Source organism: Eschrichtius robustus, chromosome 9 (assembly GCF_028021215.1).
Source record: "Eschrichtius robustus isolate mEscRob2 chromosome 9, mEscRob2.pri, whole genome shotgun sequence".
In the NCBI taxonomy this organism is placed as follows: Eukaryota; Metazoa; Chordata; class Mammalia; order Artiodactyla; family Eschrichtiidae; genus Eschrichtius; species Eschrichtius robustus.
In genome coordinates, this window is record NC_090832.1 from 119,875,615 (window position 1) to 119,896,053 (window position 20,439).

General features: G+C 38.4%; 1 protein-coding gene across 1 annotated transcript in view; it reads right to left on the reverse strand.

The window, feature by feature from the left end:
• The window catches only part of IMPG1 (interphotoreceptor matrix proteoglycan 1), a 100,611-nt gene extending 95,759 nt beyond the window's left edge, over positions 1 to 4,852 (reverse strand). Inside the window, exons 1-2 of the mRNA XM_068550862.1 lie at positions 4,780 to 4,852; positions 464 to 697 (exon numbers count right to left, since the gene is read on the reverse strand). Coding sequence (XP_068406963.1) covers positions 464 to 697; positions 4,780 to 4,852 — 307 coding nt within the window. The remainder of the gene's footprint in view (positions 1 to 463; positions 698 to 4,779) is intronic.
• Between the last annotated feature and the right edge of the window lie 15,587 nt (positions 4,853 to 20,439).

A 20,439-nucleotide genomic window follows, 5' to 3' on the forward strand; every position in this document is an offset into this window, starting at 1 on the left:
CAGGCATTTTTACTGGATCAGCAATAAACAACTGAAACTTACCAAGAAGGGAGGGAGGATTGGGATTGTAATGTGGTTTTTGAAAAGTGAAATCTTAAGTCATCAATCAACTTGCACAGATTCCTGACATTGCAATCATCCTGTGCTTCGTACAACATTAGGATTTAATAGTGGGCTTTGGCAAAAATAAAACAAAGAGGTAAAACCCAGAGGCCAAGGCTTCCTCGTGGCTTGTTAAATGCTCTCATGGTTCTGTGTTGCACAGGACATGGTTTTAAAACATGCAAGCACAGATCTGCCATAGTTTCGAAGGCTTATTTTTCATAACTCTCAGGTCAGTTGGCTGATTTTTATAACTCCTGTGACTGAATGAGAAGCTCTGGGCTGAACACAACCTTGGGATGGATGAAAGGGAAGGGATGAAGAGAGGGAAAGTCCAAACAGGCTGCACCTCTTTCCTTACCTCTCAATCTATAATACGCTTGAAGACTTGCTAAAATCTGTTTCATGGATTCCTGTGGACAGACTTTAAGCCCAGTTGGGAAAAATGCTGATCTTTTGGTTCGATGTTTTGCCAAATCGAATATTCGTCTCATTGTGGACACTTTGTAAATTTTTCCGGTATCTTCGGTTGTTTCAATTCTTGCAGCATTGTCTATGTCTTTAATTTCAGAACCGTATATTTTAATGGAGAGATCTGTAAAAGAAAGATTGATTTCCTGGTAATACTACTCAGCCATAAAAAAGAATGGAATAATGCCATTTGCAGCAACATGGATGGACCTAGAGATTATCAGACTAAGTGAAGTAAGTCAGACAGAGAAAGACAAATATCATGATATCACTTAGGTGTGGAAGCTAAAAATATGATACAAGTGAGCCTATTTACAAAACAGAAACAGACTCACAGACATAGAAAATAAACTTATGGTTATCAAAGGGGAAAGGAGCGGGGAAGGATAAATTAGAAATTTGGGATTAACAGATACACAGTTCTGTATATAAAATAAACAACAAGGACCTACTGTATAGCACAGGGAGCTATATTCACTATCTTGTAATAACCTATAGTGGAAAAAATCTGAAAAAGAATATATACATGTATAACTGAATCACTTTCCTGTACACCTAAAACATGGTAAATCAACTATATTTCAATTAAAAAAAATTGATTTCCTGATGAATACATACATTTGTGTGCTGTAAGTGAAACATATAATAAATGGATGGAAAAAACTAAAAATGTGATCCTGAGGGTTATGGAGGTTCTATCTTGCTGCAAGTGCCGAATGTGATATTCCAGTGACAAGGCATTTTCAGAAATCAGGGAATAGCATAATGGGCTGATCAAGCGTATTTAAAAAAAACAAAAACAAAAACAACATTTCGAATCATCTTGCCTTTAGGCACTGCCAAATATTGAAACCTTTTCCCACACATCTCTCCTAAAATCACTCCCCACTTAGCACTCAAGCCTCCCGAGAGATGCCTCTTTAGATAGACATTATAATTCAAGTGCGGAATGATATAGCATTGTGGTACCCAGAGGTGTACTCTTGATGAGGAAGTGGAGTGCTTCTAAAAACCTAGGGGAAAAAATGCAACAAAACAACCTCCCTGCCTATTAGCAGCAGCCCTAGGATTTCTCTGAGGGCAGGGCTCCGTGGGTGGCAATCTGGTTGAAAGTGATTTGGGGCCTTAGAGTTTCATTTACAGAGCAAGCTTGATATTTTATGTGAGATGGTGAGAGAAGGGATGGAGGGGAGGTCAAAGAGAGGGCGTTGGCAGAGGATTAAACTCCCGGAGCCATTCATCCTGCTGGCACTGAGGTGTCTGGTAGGGTTAGGTCTGGATTTCATTTTTAGCTTTGTAGACCTCTTATAAAAATAACTTACATTCACTGAGTACTATTTTATTTTGAATTTTTTCCATCGGTATTATTTCATATCACTCTCAGAAAAGCTCTAGTGTATAGACGAAACAGATACCCTTTTTCTCAGTTTGCCGCTCGGTCAGGTACTGAGGCCTAGGGGTGTCAGAGCACGTTAACAGTGTGGTCAGATCTCCACTCCCCCTCTCCACTCCATCTCTTTCCTTTCAGCCATTCTACCGTTTAAGAAAGGAATTACTGATGAACAGTTGGGACCACTCACCCTGGCCCCTGGAGACCACCAGCACGTGGCTTACAGAGATTTAAGTTCCCATTTTGTTAAAGAAGGCTCTCCAAGTTCCTTTGTGAATGAAAACCAAAAGAACAGAAAGGAGACGGTTTATACACAAAGTATGATTTAGTAAAATCTGCATCCCCAGAATCTTTCAATTTATCCAAGAGTAAACAAACGAACAAATACTAAATGGAGCCAATTACAAACATAGGTATCAATAGGAAAGAGTATTAATATTGCCTGGTTCTTTAGGAGGACGAGTTCTCCACTCTCTTGCCTCCATTATTGTACCTGACAGGCAAAACCATAACCAGGGTTAAATACCACTCTTTGCCTTCTCCTCACGGGCACCCTAGTAGCTGAACAAGGTTGGAGAAAAACAATCATTAGGACTCACTTTAAATTTATGATCCTTCAGTAATATCACACTACATTTCTCTGGTCCGTTGAATTTCTCTCCCTCTCTCTTGGAGAACTACACACAACTTTTCTCAGATTTCCTGCACTTCCTGCCAATTCTCACTCTCAGCTAATGACCTTGCTTCACATTTTATTGAGAACAGGAGGACCCAGAAGATAACTTTTCGGATTTCCAGCCCTGTGTCCACTCACTGGCTGCATCTGTGCTCAAATACTCTGCTTTCCCTCCTGTGACTATCTGATGACTGGTCCGTGCTCCTGTCTAAGCCCAATTCCTTTACATGCACTGGATCCCAGCCTTTTCACCTCACAAGGACGTTCTTCCAGAAGCCCTCCTTTCATTCACCTACTGAATCATTTTTCTCTCTTTCTACTGGATCATTCCTATCAGCCTGCAAACATTCTATTATTTTCTCCTTCTACCTAAAAGATTCTTTCTTGATATCACTTTCCCTCCAGCCACTGACCCATTTTTCTATTTGCACTTAGAGCAAAACTCTTTGAAAGATCTGTTTTTACTTCGTTTCCTGAAACAAAGCAAGGTCCTATATGAGCGAGGGAGGATTCCCCTGACACCACATGCAAAGCTATCAACATTTCCTCTCTTCATTCCCTCCTCTTTTTTCCTTCCTTCTTTTCATTTATTTATTTATTTTTATTTATTTATTTTGATGTTTGCAGTGTGCTCGTAGAGCCCGGTGTATTCAATATGCTATTGTAACACTTCACCAGAAGGTGTCGCTATCGAACACGTTATATAATGAGAGCTGAAGGTTGGAAAACGGAACCCCAATAATCAGTTCTTTGACTTTGGGATTGTGCGTGTTCAGTACTGACATTTGTTGATGAGGGTGGTGGTGAAGGTTGTGATTTTGCAGCAAAACAAACCATTTGGGGAAGGGCTGAGACGTAGCATGGTGGGACGGACTCCCACTGAGCTGGGAGGTTCTCCTGAAAGGCCTGGCAGATGGGAAATATCAGTATTTAGGCGGCGGGAAGAGGACCGCAGGTCCACAGGCAGGCAACTTCCAGCAGACCGGGGAAGGTGGTCAACACCGAAGGTTTAAACTGGGGTTTAAATTAAATTTCTGTAACAGCTCAATCCTGGAGCTGACCCAGATCCCGCCACCCAGGGTAGCTGTGACAAGTCTGGAAATGTCCAAATGTACAGAAAGGGAAATTAATGAACAACCATTTGATTCAAACACTGAATTCAAACATTACATTATCCTAAGAAAAAGTCAGATCTCGCTGGGGTGGAGAGGCAGCTCTGAAATACTGGGCTTTTGCCCCTTCATTTATTGTGTTAAAATTAGATTGTCTACGCATTGCCTAAACATGTCCACTAGTTCACGTGAAGGTAAGCCCTTCAGTCAAAAGTATCTTTTCCACTCTAGGTTCTAGGCTGGTAGGGCCTTGATGTTGACTGGCATCCTGGAAACCACCACCCTATTACATCACTGAAGAGTTTCTTTTTTTCCTTCCTGTACCAAAGTTGGCCTCCAACCATAGATTGCTTACAAAGTTTCCATTTCAGGGCTCAACCTTGCCCACCAGGCAGCCTCGTTCTTGGTTACGTATTCAAGTGGATCCTTACCAGCCTGTTTGGACCAGTTCTCACCAGACTCTCTCCTCTAGAGGAATGTTTTCTCTGCATCTAACCCTGCAGGCTTACAACCTAGGATTACTGTACACATATAGTGACAGTAACAGACAACGGAAAAAGGAGAATGGGGCGTTCGCGGCAGTATTGTTATGAGAGTGACAGCCACTGGTAAAAGCACTTAGTGAACCCATTATGTTTTCCTAAAGGAAAAGGCTGCGATGTCCTAATGAATGAATTAACAGGAGTGGAGACAGAAGTTACTGGAATTCCTCCAGAATAAAAATCTCCATTTGAAGAACAGAACTCCACAGAGAGAAAGTGGGTAACACTCCAGGACCAAATCAATAACTGGAAGTCCTAAAAAATAAAAATTTAATCTTGCATATGCTTTCCAGACCTTACTAAAAAAGAGTAAGCAGTTCTGGCCTTTTTGCAAACGCTCAGCTTGCTTGTGATCTGTTACATCCCAATCCGGCCCCTCTGTTAGTGGAAGTGCTCAATTACCCACCTGAAATTTTTTTCTTCCAAAGAGCAAGGGAACTAAACGTACATTGTGCTTCACATACCCGAACACGCCTCAAAAATTACGCGGATGTACCGAACGCTTGCTTAATGCTGTTCCAGAAAATTGCATGGATTTTAAGCACACTGTCTTCTGCATGATCAAGTGGAGATGACAAGAGCTCCTACGTCTTGCTTTCTCCTCTATCTTCCTACGTGTAGCTCCCAGTGAAATTCCATCCTGACAAGCCTGCTGCAAGCGAGTAAATGGTGGAAAAGAGGACCATAGAAATTAGGGAAAATTTCAGTGATTTTCTGTAATGAGATACGAAGCCAGTGCAGTCTCACGATAGTCAGCCTACAGACTGATTATCGGTGATGCGGGGTGGATGCCACACCATTGCCCTCCCTGAAGCTTTGGACACTTGGGTGCCACGGCAGCCTTCCTTGTCTCCACACCACTACCCGCTGCTGAGGGTGAAAATCAGTGCCCTCTTCTCTCAAAGCATTAGAGCGATTGCACTGGTTTTCTTCACATTGCAAAAATAGGTTTGGCCATTGCATTTGCTACGTCAGAAGGAAAGGGTTAGGACCCTGGAAAACCATTGTAAGAAGTAAAGCTTGCTATCTTCTATTCTATTATGTATTTGCATGGATGCATATGTATTGATAAGTCCATCTCACCGCACTAAAAAAAAGAGGAAGAACCAAATCTGTAGGTGAGATGCCGAGAAATTTTGCTGAGGGCATATGCGGCTTGGTGAAGAGGGCAGGGACCGAATGGAAGTTGAGGGAGAAGTAGAAAAGAGAAAGGGGAACAATAGGGTCCTACTGTAGAGCACAGGGAACTATGTTCAATATCCTGGGATAAACCATAATGGAAAAGAATATGAAAAAGAATGTGTATAGATGTATAACTGAGTCACTTTGCTGTACAGCAGAAATTAACACAACATTGCAAATCAACTATACTTCAATGAAAAATAAATAAACAAAAAAAATAAAAATACCTACCAAGTTAAAAAAAAAAGAGTTCATTAGAACTCTGGACAAGCATTAAAAATAATGGTATGAAAATATATTTTGTTGATCCAATTTTTATAAAATAATTATCTGTTCATATACATGGAAAAATCTACAAAGATCTATGAAAATGTTAATTACAGATTTCCAAAAAAGGAAGGAGAAAGGGGGTGGTCTCTTCTGTGCCCCCGGGGGATGACCTGTGAGCAGGTGGGGTCCTGAGCTCTTCACGTCTGGTAGGTGTCAGGGAGTGGAGAGGCAGGGGTCCAGCTGGGCAGGGTCTTGGACCCAGAACAAAAATGGGTGCTTGCTTCCCACCCCTTTGTGGGGAGACAGAGGAGGATGTTGAGAAGGGGGAGGAGCATACTGCAAAGAGACCTGCCGTCTGTGTCCTCAGAAAGGAGAGCAACGCAACTGAGGCACTTGTCCTGGGGTAGCTTGAAGGGCTCATAGCCTGCCTTCATCTAAGGCGAGGAACCCTTCACAATAAGCCTCTTGGCCAAGGCCGGTTCACAGGCACCTGCCGGTTCCAGAGGCACTGTTCCTGCTGCAATTCAGGACCATGGGATGCCCTTGACTCTCAAGTGCCCTCAAGGTCTGCATTCGTGTGTCAGAGGTTGTGAGAAACCACAGTATCAACACTTAGCTTCTTCATGCGGTGCTAAATTTACCTGAGCATTTTAGCGGCGAAGTTTAAAATGTGAAGGATTGTAAATGATTTTCACATGAATACATAAGCAAAATCAGCAAAATCCTTTCTCCCCCAAATAAGCCAGTCTTGAAAGTCAGAAGAGTAGGATATTTCTATAAGCTGTGACTAACTGTAAAGTATATTTCTTTGGAAAACGGTGAGTGGAGTTGGTTTAGTGCTGAGGTCAGGTTCAAGTAAACAGGATGTGAAACTGAGGTGAGAACAATTACGTTGAAGTTGCTGGCTAGCCTAGCTAAGGCTTGTTTTCAGGAGTTGACAGAGAGAAACAGTGTTTTCCCCAGCAGCTGGATGTTTTAGTACCCCTCAAATCACCCTGGATAGGCAGATACCTTCTCCGTATCCATGTAGGACCAACCCTGCTAAGCCACTTTTACTCATCTCTTCCTTACATTAACTTAACTTCTACTAACCTTTTTCTGCTTCCCAACTTTTAACCCGTCATGTAAATTTTGGGGGCACCATCTCCACTGGTTTCAGAATGTGGAGTTTAGGGCTTCCCTGGTGGTGCAGTGGTTGAGAATCTGCCTGCCAATGCAGGGGACATGGGTTCGAGCCCTGGTCTGGGAAGATCTCACATGCCACGGAGCAACTAGGCCCATGAGCCACAACTACTGAGCCTGCGCGTCTGGAGCTTGTGCTCTGCAACAAGAGAGGCTGCGACAGTGAGAGGCCCGCACACCGCGATGAAGAGTGGCCCCTGCTTGCCGCAACTAGAGAAAGCCCTTGCACAGAAACGAAGACCCAACACAGCCATAAATAAATAAATAAATAAATAATCAAAAAAAAGAAAAAAAAAAGAATGTGGAGTTTAAATAAATACACAGGTTACGAATAAGAGAATCAGAATGGAATTTTACAAGTTAATCTGAGATCTGCGGATGATGAGTTGTATCTCACAAATGTATGTGATGTGATAGTTTTCAGAGCATTTTTCTAGCCTGGCTTGACAGAAAGTTTGAATGATATGGAAACTAAAGGGTTTTGCTGGAACAACAGTACCAGGTCATTCACAAGCTGGAGGCAGAGTCTGTCCACCATCTGCTTGGAAGTGGGTGGGGAAGACAAGTAGCAGGAAATCACAAAGACCTACCAAGAGCCTATAAAAAAATCCCCCAAATTAGGAAGAAGCTAACTTCAGAAGCTGGGAGTGCACTGAGGAGGTAGCAGGGGGCAGGAAGATAGATTTGCTTATGGGACACATTAGCCACTTTCCTCTGGTTCCAGCTGTGCTGGTGTCTTTCTCCCTGTGATTCCTAGGGGTGCTACATATTTGGGGCATATTTATCTCATTAGATTCTAACCATGTCTGAAGTACTCGTATCAGAATCAGCTAATTTAGCCCAGCATCTTTGTTTTCTGAATCTCTTTGTTGCTGACAATTCTAATATTACAAACTATCAAACAGCTACTTTTAAGTTTTAGCGCTCTCATGTAAACCTGGTCTTGGAGTGTGTTGGGAATTCTGACTAAAGAGAATTGCATGCACAGTGTTCTTGCATATATTGCAACAAAAGAATGATATTGTAGCTACTCAAAGAGAGCAGAATTGGAACAGATCAGACAGGTTAAACAGCTATACATCTCTGCCTTTCTTATGCGTGATAAACTATCACAGTTCTTGCAGAGAAGAAAGATGAACTTCATCTTGAGTACCTGTGGGGCTGAAGTTACAGTAAGATAGCTCTGCCTTCCTGAGCCACTTCCTGAACTTGGGCAAATAATCTCGATGTGCTTCAACTTTCTAACCTACAAAGGGTATAACGATAATTCCAACACCATAGATTTGGATTAATGTTTGCATGTTATATAGTTCTGTTTTGTTTTGAAGATTAAATGAGAAAATAGTTGTCACGATTTTGCAGAAGGCCTGGCACATTGTTAGCTCTTATTATGATGTGGTACCATTTTATTTTGAGGTTTAGGGCTAGGAATAAGATAGGAATAGGATTGCCTGATTTAGCAAATAAAATATAGGACACCCAGTCAAACCTGAATTTCCAATAAACAACTATGTAAATTTTAAAATTTTTAGTATAAGTATGTCCCATGCAATATTTGGGGCACATTAAATATAAATGGACAAAATGTTTCTGTTAAAAGAGAAAGATTGTCAGACTACATTTAAAAAATTCTACTATATGCTGTTTTAACAGACACATTTAATGAAAGGACATAGGGAAGTTGAAATTAAAAGGATGGAAAAAAGTTATATTATGCAAACACTAATCAAAGGAAAGTTGGTATAGCTATATTAATATCTAATGAGGTCAGAGGTCTGCTGTTAAATGTTCCATAACCAGCTCTTAGGGTTGGATGAGAAGGCCTGATTTGCAACATTTGCCAATTTTTCTGTGTTATAACTCTCCCATGGCTGATTTCAAGCCATCGATGTGCTATTATTGAACACAGAGTTGGGAAGAGATGTGAGCAATTGGCTCCTGTAAGTCAGTATGTGCCAGTTCCAACACATCAGTGGACACATTTCCTTATTTGGCTGAAAGCATTACAAAGATGATGATAGTCACATCATAATGGCAAAAATTTTAAAGTCATCAGAAAGATGTAACAAGTTATAATTTTATGTACTTAATAATATTACCTTAAAATATATAAAGCAAACGTTGACAGAACAATAAAGAAAGTAAAATCAACAATAATAGCAGGTGGATTTTAAGAGATCTTTCTGGGTAACTGATAGAACAAGCAGAAAAAAATCGATAAAGATACAGAGGATTGAAAACATAACTAAAATTGACTTAATGAACATATATAGAACATTATAAAACAAAAATATAATATAGTATATATTTATATTATATATAAAATATACTTTATTTTCAAGCACAGGGAGAACATACAAGTATTGACTGTATATTGGACTATAATGCACGTACATTATGTTCTCAGACCAACAAAGAAGTAAGCTAAAAATCAGTTTTAAAAAACAACTGGAAAATTCCCTATATGTTTGGAAATCGAAAAAAAAAACACTTATAAATAACCCATAAGTCAATGAAGAAATCATGCTGGTTATTGGAAATATCTTTATCAAATGATAAACTGTTACATAATAAAACTTGTGGGATATAGCTAAATCGGTACTTGAAAGGTAAATTTATCTCATTAAAATGCCTATTTTAGAAAAAGAGAAAAGCTAAATATTAATGAGCTAAGCATCTATCTCAAGAGGTTAACAAAAGAAAAAAAATAAAAGAAAATACAAGAAAAGAAGATGAGTAGAGATTAATAAAATATAAAAGAGAAGATAACATAAAAGACAAGAAAAAAGACATATAAAAGCCAAAAAACTTTTCCTTTGAAAATACTAATAACAGAAACAAAAAACATAAGAAGGAGAAGATACAATTAATTACTATCAGGATTGAAAAGGGGGACATCATTATATTTTCTATAGACATGAAAAGCTTAACAAGAGGGTATGAATAATGTTTTGTCAATAAATTTGAAATTTTATATGAAATGGATAAATTCTAGAAATATACAACTTACCAAAATGAATATAAGAAGGGACAGGAAACCTAATTATTATCACCTTTAAAAAATTGACTCAGTAGTCAAATATCCTTTCATAAATATAACTCTTTAGCTTCATCAGAGAGTTCTATCAAATATTCATGGAAGGGCTTCCCTGGTGGTGCAGTGGTTAAGAATTTGCCTGCCAATGCAGGGGACACGGGTTCGAGCCCTGGTCTGGGAGGATCCCACACGCCACGGAGCAACTAAGCCCATGAGTCACAGCTACTGAGCCTGCGCGTCTGGAGCCTGTGCTCCGCAACGGGAGAGGCCGCGACGGTAAGAGGCCCGCGCACCGCAATGAAGAGTGGCCCCCGCTCACCGCAACTGGAGAAAGCCCTCGCGCAGAAACGAAGACCCAACACAGCCAAAAATAAATAAATAAATAAATTAATTAATTAAAAAAAAAAACCAAAAAACTTAAAAAAAAAATTCATGGGAAAAATAACTTTATTTTCATACAAACTCGTACAAAACCTGACAAGGAAACTATGTGAAAAAAATCATAGTCCAATCTTGCTTATGAATATTAATGTAACAATTTGAAATAAAATATTAGCAAATAGAATCCAGCAGTGTGTGAAAAAAGGTCATGACCAAGTTGGACTTATCTCAGGAATGTAGGGTTGGTTTAATATTTGAGAATTTATTAAGGTAATTTTTCACATTAATGAATTAAAAGAGAAAAACCATTTGGTAATCTCAACAGAAATAGAAGAAGTACACAATACATTTCTATATTTATCCATGATTAAAACTCTTAGGAATAGCGAGGAACTTTTTTTACAACCTAATATAGGGAATTTTCAAAAACAAAACAAACACAAAATCTAAAACAAACATCATACTTAATGGTGAACTATGAAAGAATTCTCTTCAAGATCAGTAACAAAGAAAGGATGCATGCAATCAGCATTTCTCTTTAACATTATACTGGGTGGCCTGTGAAGGGCAGTAAGAAAATATAGAGAAAGAAATGATACAAAGACTGAATAGAAAGAACTCAAATTTTCTTTATTCACAAATGATATAATGGAGAAAACTCCAAAGAATTGCTAGTGAATTTTCAGAATAAAGATTGTTCAGCAAAGCTCTGGAATATAAAACCAATTACTTTTTTACATAGGACTGTAATAAGGTAAGGCCAGACACTATAAAACTCTTAGAGGAAGACATAGGCAGAACACTCTATGACATAAATCACAGCAAGATCCTTTTTGACCCACCTCCTAGAGAAATCGAAATAAAAACAAAAATAAACAAATGGGACCTAATGAAACTTAAAAGCAAACCATAAACAAGATGAAAAGACAACCGTCATAATGGGAGAAAACATTTGCAAATGAAGCAACTGACAAAGGATTATTCTCCAAAATTTGCAAGCAGCTCATGCAGCTCAATATCAAAAAATCAAATAACCCAGTGCAAAAATGGGCCGAAGACCTAAACAGACATTTCTCCATAGAAGATATACAGATTGCTAACAATCACATGAAAGGATGCTCAACATCACTATTCATTAGAGAAATGCAAATCAAAACTACAATGAGGTATCACCTCACACGGTCAGAATGGCCATCATCAAAAGATTTACAAACAATAAACGCTGGAGAGGGTGTGGAGAAAAGGGAACCCTCTTGCACTCTTGGTGGGAATGTAAATTGATACAGCCACTATGGAGAACAGTATGGACATTCCTTAAAAAACTAAAAATAGAACTGCCATACAACCCAGCAATCCCACTACTACAGGTATCCCATATACCCTGAGAAAACCATAATTCAAAAAAGTCATGTACCACAATATTCATTGTAGCACTATTTACAATAGCCAGGACATGGAAGCAACCTAAGTGTCCATCAACAGATGAATGGATAAAGAAGATGTGGTACATATATACAATGGAATATTACTCAGTCATAAAAGGAAACGAAATTGAGTTATTTGTAGTGAGGTGGATGGACCTAGAGTCGGTCATACAGAGTGAAGTAAGTCAGAAAGAGAAGAACAAATTCCATATGCTAACACATATATATGGAATCTAAAAAAAAAGAAAAAAATGGTTCTGATGAACCTAGTGGCAGGACAGGAATAAAGACACAGATGTAGAGAATGGACTTGAGGACACAGGGAGGGGGAAGGGTAAGCTGAGACGAAGTGAGAGAGTAGCATTGACATATATACACTACCAAATGTAAAATAGATAGCTAGTGGGAAGCAGCCGCATAGCACAGGGAGATCAGCTCGGTGCTTTGTGACCACCTAGAGGGGTGAGATAGGGAGGGTGGGAGGGAGATGCAAGAGGGAGGAGATATGGGGATATATGTAATGTATAGCGGATTCACTTTGTTATACAGCAGAAAGTAACACAACATTGTAAAGCAACTACAATAAAGATGCTAAAAAAATGTACCAAGGATGCCATTTACATGATCACAATTAATATCAAGTGGCTAGGGATAAGTCCATGATGTGGAGCCCTTTAAAAAGTCATTATGCAACTTAATTGTCAGGTACTAATAAAAGGAGAGATAGTCCATGTTCTTGGTAGAAAGACTTAACACCCTAAAGGTATCAGTTTCCCCCGAATTCATCTATGAATCCAACACAATTCCAGTTCAACCTCCATAAGGATTTTTGTGGAACTTGGTGAGCTAATTTTAGAATGTATTCGGGAAGAGTGGAGAGTGAAGAATAGCTTAGACCCTCCTGTAGAAAGAGAACTAAGCCAGGGAAACATGGTTACAAGATTTCAAGATTATTATAAATTCGTAATAATTGAAGCAATGTGGTATTAGCTCAGGGATAAAATGATGAACAAACCCATGCCCAAGGCAGAAGAGGCATCACGGAGCAGAGAGAAAAGGAGAAACTATCCACTGAGTGGTGCTAAAACAATTGATTATCAGTATTTAAAAAAAAAAAGAAATTGTTTTCCTGCTTCACACACACATACGCACACAGTAAATTGTCGTGGATTAAGTATGAAAAACAAAACGTCTTTTATAAGACAATATAGGAGAATATGAAGTTACTAAGGCTAATTCAACAACACTGAAATTAAGAATGTGTGTTCATCAAAGGCTATACCATTAAGAGAGTAAGAAGGCAAGGCTACAAAGTGACAGAAGGTTTTTGAAAGGGAACATCATTGCAAAAGGGTTGGCGTCTGCAACTTAAAAGGAACTGCTCCAAATCAGTAAGAGAAGACATACATCTCAGTGAAAAAATTGGTCAAAATACTTGTTCAAGGAGTTTCTAGAAGAGGAAGCACAAAAGACCCCAAAATACAGGAAAAGATACTGAACTTCATTAGTAATCAGAGAAATGCAAATTAAAACCACACTGAGATACTATTTCACCCCCAATGCAGAGTGACAAAAAATAAAAAGTCAGGCAAAAACAAGTGTGGATGAAGATTTGGAACCAAAGGGATTCACACTCCAAATGGCACAAACACTTAGGGAGACAGTTCGGTATCACCTGGTAAAACTGAAAACATGCATTCCTCATGACACAGTGATTTCTCTCCTACTCAGAAGAGAGAGAGAGAGAGAGAAAGAGAGAGCTAGACGCTGGAGAGATTCCTGGAGAGCACCAGGGGACAATTGGGAATGTCTGTACCAGTGTTGTAAGTAATGCAAAGTCCATCAACAGAAGAATGAATACACGGTGTATCCATGCCAGGCAGCAGTATGTCCCAGACAACTCTCAAGCGTCATCTCAGGCCCTCTTAGCCTCACCTGTCTCTCAGAGCAGCTCTTCATAAGCTCTGACCCATTATGGGAGACACAAGCCCACGGTTCCTTGCCTCTTGCTGTGTCATGGTGTCTGTTTCTCCTGCCCCAGGATTTTCTGTTGCTGCTGAGGTGTGAGAAGCACCAAGACCCACTCGTGGTCCATGGACGGGTACACTGGAAGTGCAGGGAACTTAATGTCCTTTGAGGTGAACTTTTGAGGAGATCTCTTATGAATTTTTTCCATTTACCCCTAGGTTCCCAACCTCATGGACAATCTGGAGACCCTGTAGTCTCTAAAGATGGTCCCTTGAAATCAGCCATTGGTCGCACTTGACACCAAGTGCTGGCCAGTTTGGTGAGGCATCTTTATGTTGGTTTTCCCTCTTTCACTGCTTCATCCCTCATTTTCTTCTCCTCCTGGTTCCCTGAAAATGCACTCCCTAATGAAGAGTAGCAGGTAAGCTCTTGCCTCAGGGTCTGATGTATGCAGCAGTGTGAATGACTCTTAAAAATATAATGTTGAGCCAAAGAACTAAGTCATAGGAGAACACACACAACATGAGATAGATTACTTATATAAATACACAAACAAAATGAAGAAATATTAATATACTATTTAGAGAATACATCTATAGGTGGAAACACTAATGGCAAGCAATGACATGATTAACACAAGATTCATGACAGTAAAGGGGACAAGATCCTGGCAGAGCAGACAGGGGACTTCTAAGATACTATTAATGTTTTATTATTTAACCTGGGAAGCGAGCATGTTATTATTTTTCTCTAAATACCACATATATGTTTTGTACACTCTTGGTGTATATTACCCAAGTAAGGAGATCTGCAGAAAGCAATGTGTCTAGCCATGGCACGGACTCATGCAGGCTCTACAAGTAAGGCTGGAAAGGAAGGTAGGGGCGGATTGTAAGGACCCTCAAATGAAATGATTGGACTTGATTCTGAAGGCATCGGGGAGACTTTGGAAGTTCTCTTTCCTTGGCTTAGTTTCCCTTAGCCCTTTTCCTAAGGGAGCAGTTATGAAAATAGATGTGGGCGGAGGTGAGTGAGGGGGTCTAAAGATGGCTGGATGGAGAAACCCAAGCTGGAATGAAAGAAGATGCCTTTATAAAGGCACGCAGAAAGACACAGTTTCCTCAAGAATGGCTGAATGTAAATGGGAGAATATTTATCTACTGAATGCAACCATATGCTTAGAAGTATTTATCATGGTTCTGTAGCTCTTTCATATTCTTCCCACATTCACTGTGGCCAGAAGAGAGAGGCAGCAGTGGGAGTACATTCTCAATAAATAATCATAACGATGCACGCTGTAGGTCAGATCTGACAGTGGCATTTCCATATATGAATTCTCATTACCACGGTTCTGCCAGTCAACCATATCAACCCTCTGTAGGATAAGCTTCAGCATGCAGATTGCCTTGGATCCAGAGCAAAAAGTACACTCCCTCCCTTATTAAAATGGTTCCATCTGACGTGGTGCTCTTGATTAGTGAAGCTAAAATCCCAGTGAGACTGTGTCTCAGTCTCAGACAGGGAGCTCAGACCCAATGGCTGCTGAAAACCAGACTTTTACTATGGTCATTTCCAAATACCTACTGAATTATAATATAAACCTAGAGACTATTGTGAAAAACAAACTGGTTTCTTGGTTTGCCTCAAATGGATTATTTTAAAACAGCATAAGATCTGTGAACATGGCTGAGGCACCAAAGGTATACGGGATCTGAATTTGCATACAGGATTAGCATGCAAATATGGTTGATATTTAAGGTGGTGGCTCGCTCATGATTGATGGAAATGGCCACGAAAGCAATAGGTCCTGTCAACGCTGCCTAGTTAGCTCACACATATAATAGTCCTTCAGTGTGATCAGCAAAATAAGCCTGGAAGGGTCACAAGGCAGCAATCGCCTTTTCTTTTTAAAGCATATAATCTAATAAATGGTCTGAGTGAGGTGTGCTGCCATGGTTTGTTCAATTGGACACAAAGTGTCTCCAATTTCCATGACTGATTTTAAGGACATCTTTTCAGGTATAATTGAAGAAAAATATCTGCCTTCAACCTTTTGAATTACACTGTTCTGAGACTGTAGCAGAGATGATAAAATATAGGAGCTGCAAAGTTAATGTGACTGTCGTTGGGCAGCTATCTCAGGTATATAAATGAAGCTTTGTTCTCCGTTCATGGAGTCGCAATGAGGAAAAATAACTTCCTGGGTAATTTTATGAAACGAGAACATATCCCAGTAGTAAAGAATTAGCAAGAACTGGAGTGTCTTCAAATGCAAATTTCCTGACATTTCACAGTTACTAAAATAAATTACCCTACCTTGGTGAGCTAATAATAACTTAGTTAAGGTTTCATTTAGTATAACCAAATATAATGCAAAAAGCCCATACTCTGATAAACACCCTTTCCATTTTAGGGTTTGCTAAGGGTGGCTTTTCTCTCTTCTCTTTCTCCCACACCTCAGAATGTCACAAGCAATTAGATGAAATTGTTTATGTGAAATGGAAAGGTAAGCGAATAAAGCAGTGCAGTACACATAGGATATAGCTGGCATCCGCATTATGAAAACCGAAGAGAGGCGCTTGGTATCTTGATGAAGTAATTGTTCTTTGAAACTATTGGGCTGCCTTTTGTTGCACTAAACGATTTATTTAATGAATGTTTTGAAATCGAAACCATTTCATTTTTATGTAGCAATGGAAAAACTACATTTGAAATCTGCCAAGCTTAAAGGAAACCTTTTGAAATATTGGCATATCTCTGAATCTGTTAATATTCTGTGTTGGGTACATAGCAAACACTCCACTTGTGGAATGAAAGTGGGAAAAATTACCCAGCGACATAGGAAACCTTTTGAGAAGAAATTTGGCAATATGAATCAAGTACCATGAAACTGTTTATATTGCTTTGACCCAATAATTTTACTTTAGTGAATTTATGCTAGGAATCTTAAATACTGAGAGAGCTTATGCACAAAGATATTCATTGCAATGAATATCTTAATATCATAATAACAATATAATTAGAAACAATTCTTTCTCTTTCGTTAAGTATTTAGATAAAGCAAATCATGATATCAACTGAAAGGAACATTATGCAGCCAATAAAATGATGCTTGTCAAAGCAAGATAGCAATGTAGACCATTCATCTGATGCAAAAGATGTGCAAAAAGCCTCATATAAAATTGTGTGTGCAGTAGACTGCAATCATGTGAAGATTGAATAAGCATAGAAAAAAGACTGAGGGAACATATGAAGATGCCAGCATAGGTTGTGTTTGGATAGGTGTACTATGGGTAATTTTCCATATCTTTTGATTTTTCAAATAATCTATAACTTTTTAAAAAGAAATTCTTGACTTTAAATACCCAGTTTTTATGGTCAACAGCTAGTTGTATTGAGTTAAACTCTTCTCTTTTCCAAAAGCATTTTCTATGTAAATACACTCATAATGGTAGTCAAAAATGGGAAACCGGTCTGGCTGAAGTACATAAACTCTAATTATCCTTGGACCTCACTAATTAAAGATTAACAGCAATTCACAGATCTGAGGTTCTTATGGAATAAAAAGCCCCAAACAAGTAACCATGTAAAGATTTTTTATTATGCAGTTATAATAGTTTGTTTCAAAGATATAGGCATATAACAAATTGTAGTTTTTTGGTGAGCTTCTTTCATTTAACTATCTATATGTAATTATGCTATTTGTAATTGTAATAGCTGATACATAATATATGAAAATAGAGAAAATAGCTAAATTAGTTAACATAATTAATTAAACAAACAAAACCAAAGCTGATTTGACTGGTCAAGTTTCTGAAACTGACAAATTGGTGTGCTTCAGCAGACTAAGCTCAGAATATACTGGAATCCCATCATTTGTTTATAATTAAAATGTTTTTATAAATGTAAACATTAATATATAATTGACAAATTGAAAGGCAAGTAAGTAAACTTTTTCTCCGACCATTATCATTTATAGGTAGCAAAACATAAAGGGAATTTTCATATAATCTTTTCCAGAAATTGTCTTCTCTCTCCAGATGCAACCACTAAAATGTTACTTATAACTGACAGGTCTGTTATTTTTGTGACTTAAAAAATGCAACCAACTATGTGTTTTACTTTTCTATGGGCACTTTAAGACCAATGCTTCAATTAAAAGGTTGATTGTCCAAAGCTAGTCATCCTTAAAGAAGAACTGAACGTTATTGATTTCGAATGTCTTAAAACATTATGTTATAATGGTCAGCCTTATACTTAAAAAAAAGTGAAGCTTTCTTCAACAAGTTATTTTTAGTACATTATTTTTCTTAAATACGCCTGTTTTGTGGCTTGCTTTAATTTTAGGTTCCCTTGAAGATTTGCTGTAAAAACTTGCAGTGCTTGTTCTTTTACGCATACAACTTTACAAGCAACTGAGTTTCTGAGTTGGTCCTCATCACGGACTCTGAAGATGAAGCACACTTGCTATTTTCTAAGGGAAAATAACTAATGATTTAACTATGAGACGGTAAGGAATACATTTTTTGTTTGATCATAATTGACAAAGTATTAATTTCATTTTTTTCATGGACCTACTAATTTTATTGACATTAATGTTATGTATTTGTATTCAATGTTTTATAAGAGTAAATAGGATGCATTCATCTCTCCTATTTTGTTAACATAAATTGCACTTAAGATGCAAATATAAAATATATATAAAAATACATATATTATGCAAATATAAAATAAATATTCAACAAGTGAAAACCATTTCTGACAATCGTTCAATCAATCAATCAATATTTTTTCAAGGCCTACCATATACGAGCCCTCTGAGATACAGTGGTGACTTTCTTGATTTTGAATGTTCAACTCTGTAAATAGATTTTGTATATAAGCAATTAAAAAATAAACAAATATTTAAATAACTTACCTTTGATTCCTTGAACTTGGAGAAAAATCCAAAGAACAAAAATAGCCCTTCCAGTTTCCAAATACATTCTGGCTTTTGTGCATTGGTACTTCTGGTAACAATCACAGAACGGTCCCAAGTCTCATTAAAAAAATAAAATGACAGAAATATGAAAAATAGTGAAATATTGATATTAGCTGAGTGAGGATAACCTTCTTGGTTTACCTTTATGAGGGTGCTAATTTATGAAGAACATGAGCCAGTGCCTGCTTCTGGAATAATCTCCTTATCTTCCCCTTAGGTGTAATCTCTGCTTAAGGACCAGCTGGAGGAAACTTTATCTCATTAACCTTCTGGAGAAGCATCTGTCAGCCCAGCTAGGGGACCCTGAATGCCATTATAAACAAGTGTCCACAGACAGAAGGAATGCTTTTCTTCCTTAGTTATTCACCTGTTACAGGGACACAGAGAGCCAGGGGAAGTCCGGCCAAATGCAGAAGAAGGCTGACAGTTAGGGTCAAATATTTTCCAAAATGACATGCGCAAGGAACATCCACTGAAAGAGCTTAATTGCCAGCCCTGGAAGTATGTGGTTAGTCGATATGTCTGTCTCCAGAGGTAGCAAATCTGTCTCCATTCTCATAGAAATGGCCTGCTTTGTAAATTGCTTTCTTTCCGGCATTACACACAGATGACCTTTCTGGTTTAAGTCTGGTTTACATTTTTAAAATTTGTTATTCATGCACAGAGTGTATAGAGTCACATAGTTCTGCAAGATTTGTGAAAGATAATGGTGCCATACCTCCCTCCGTTCAAAGGCAACCACTTTTAGTTCTTTAAGCTAATTCTTCTAGTAGCCTCATTTGCACCTCTAAATAGTACGCTTCTATTAGTATTTTTTTGTTTTTCACTTTCAGGCGTTATCAAATAATGAATATTAAGAATATCTTCTCCCCCTACCCCACACAAACCCTCCCCACACTCATAAACATGTACTAGTCCCATCCTTCCATCTGCCTCAGTTTTATTGTATTTTCAGTTTATCGAAAATTCAATCTTATACTATTGTGACTGTATACACGCTACATATAGCTGAGTGTGGAATATACTGTAATTACTAACATGCATTGAACTCTTACGATGTGATAGACACTGTTCTAGAGATTTCTGTAGATTACCCATATATTTCTCAGTACACCATTATGAGGTAAGTACTATTGTCTCTGTTTTATATTTGAGGAAACCAAGGTATATGTGGCAGAGCCAGGTTTTGAACCCAGGAGCCTATGCTCTTAACCAGTAACCTCTAATGACTTTTGCAATTATCTCATTTTTTCCCTAAATTTCCTACATACCAAACAATCAGTTAATCCCAAATGTCACCCCAGATGTGTAAATTTCCTCCTCATATGGTCAATCACCTCAGAGTGTCCATGTTTCCTAGAGCTTTCTATCCTCCTCCAGGCTGTAGTGTTCTATTTCTTGCTATTGTTCACAGCAGTAATCTGGGGTTCTCCTTTCACAAGCATCCTGGGGATTCCTTCACCTCTCTTGTTTTCCGAACCCCAGGTTGCCTTCTTTCTTAACCTAATCTCTTGTTTTTGCAGAGCACGTGCTCTGGTAGATTACTGAAAGAAAGTTCACAGTAGATAAATTTGAGGTCTTATATGTTTGAACATGGCTTCCATCTATCCTGATACTTGACTAATAGTTTGGCCAGTGCTATAGACGAAATGTTTGTGTCCTCCCAAAATTCATGTGCTGAAAACTAACCCCAATGTGATGGTATTTGGAAGTGGGGCCTT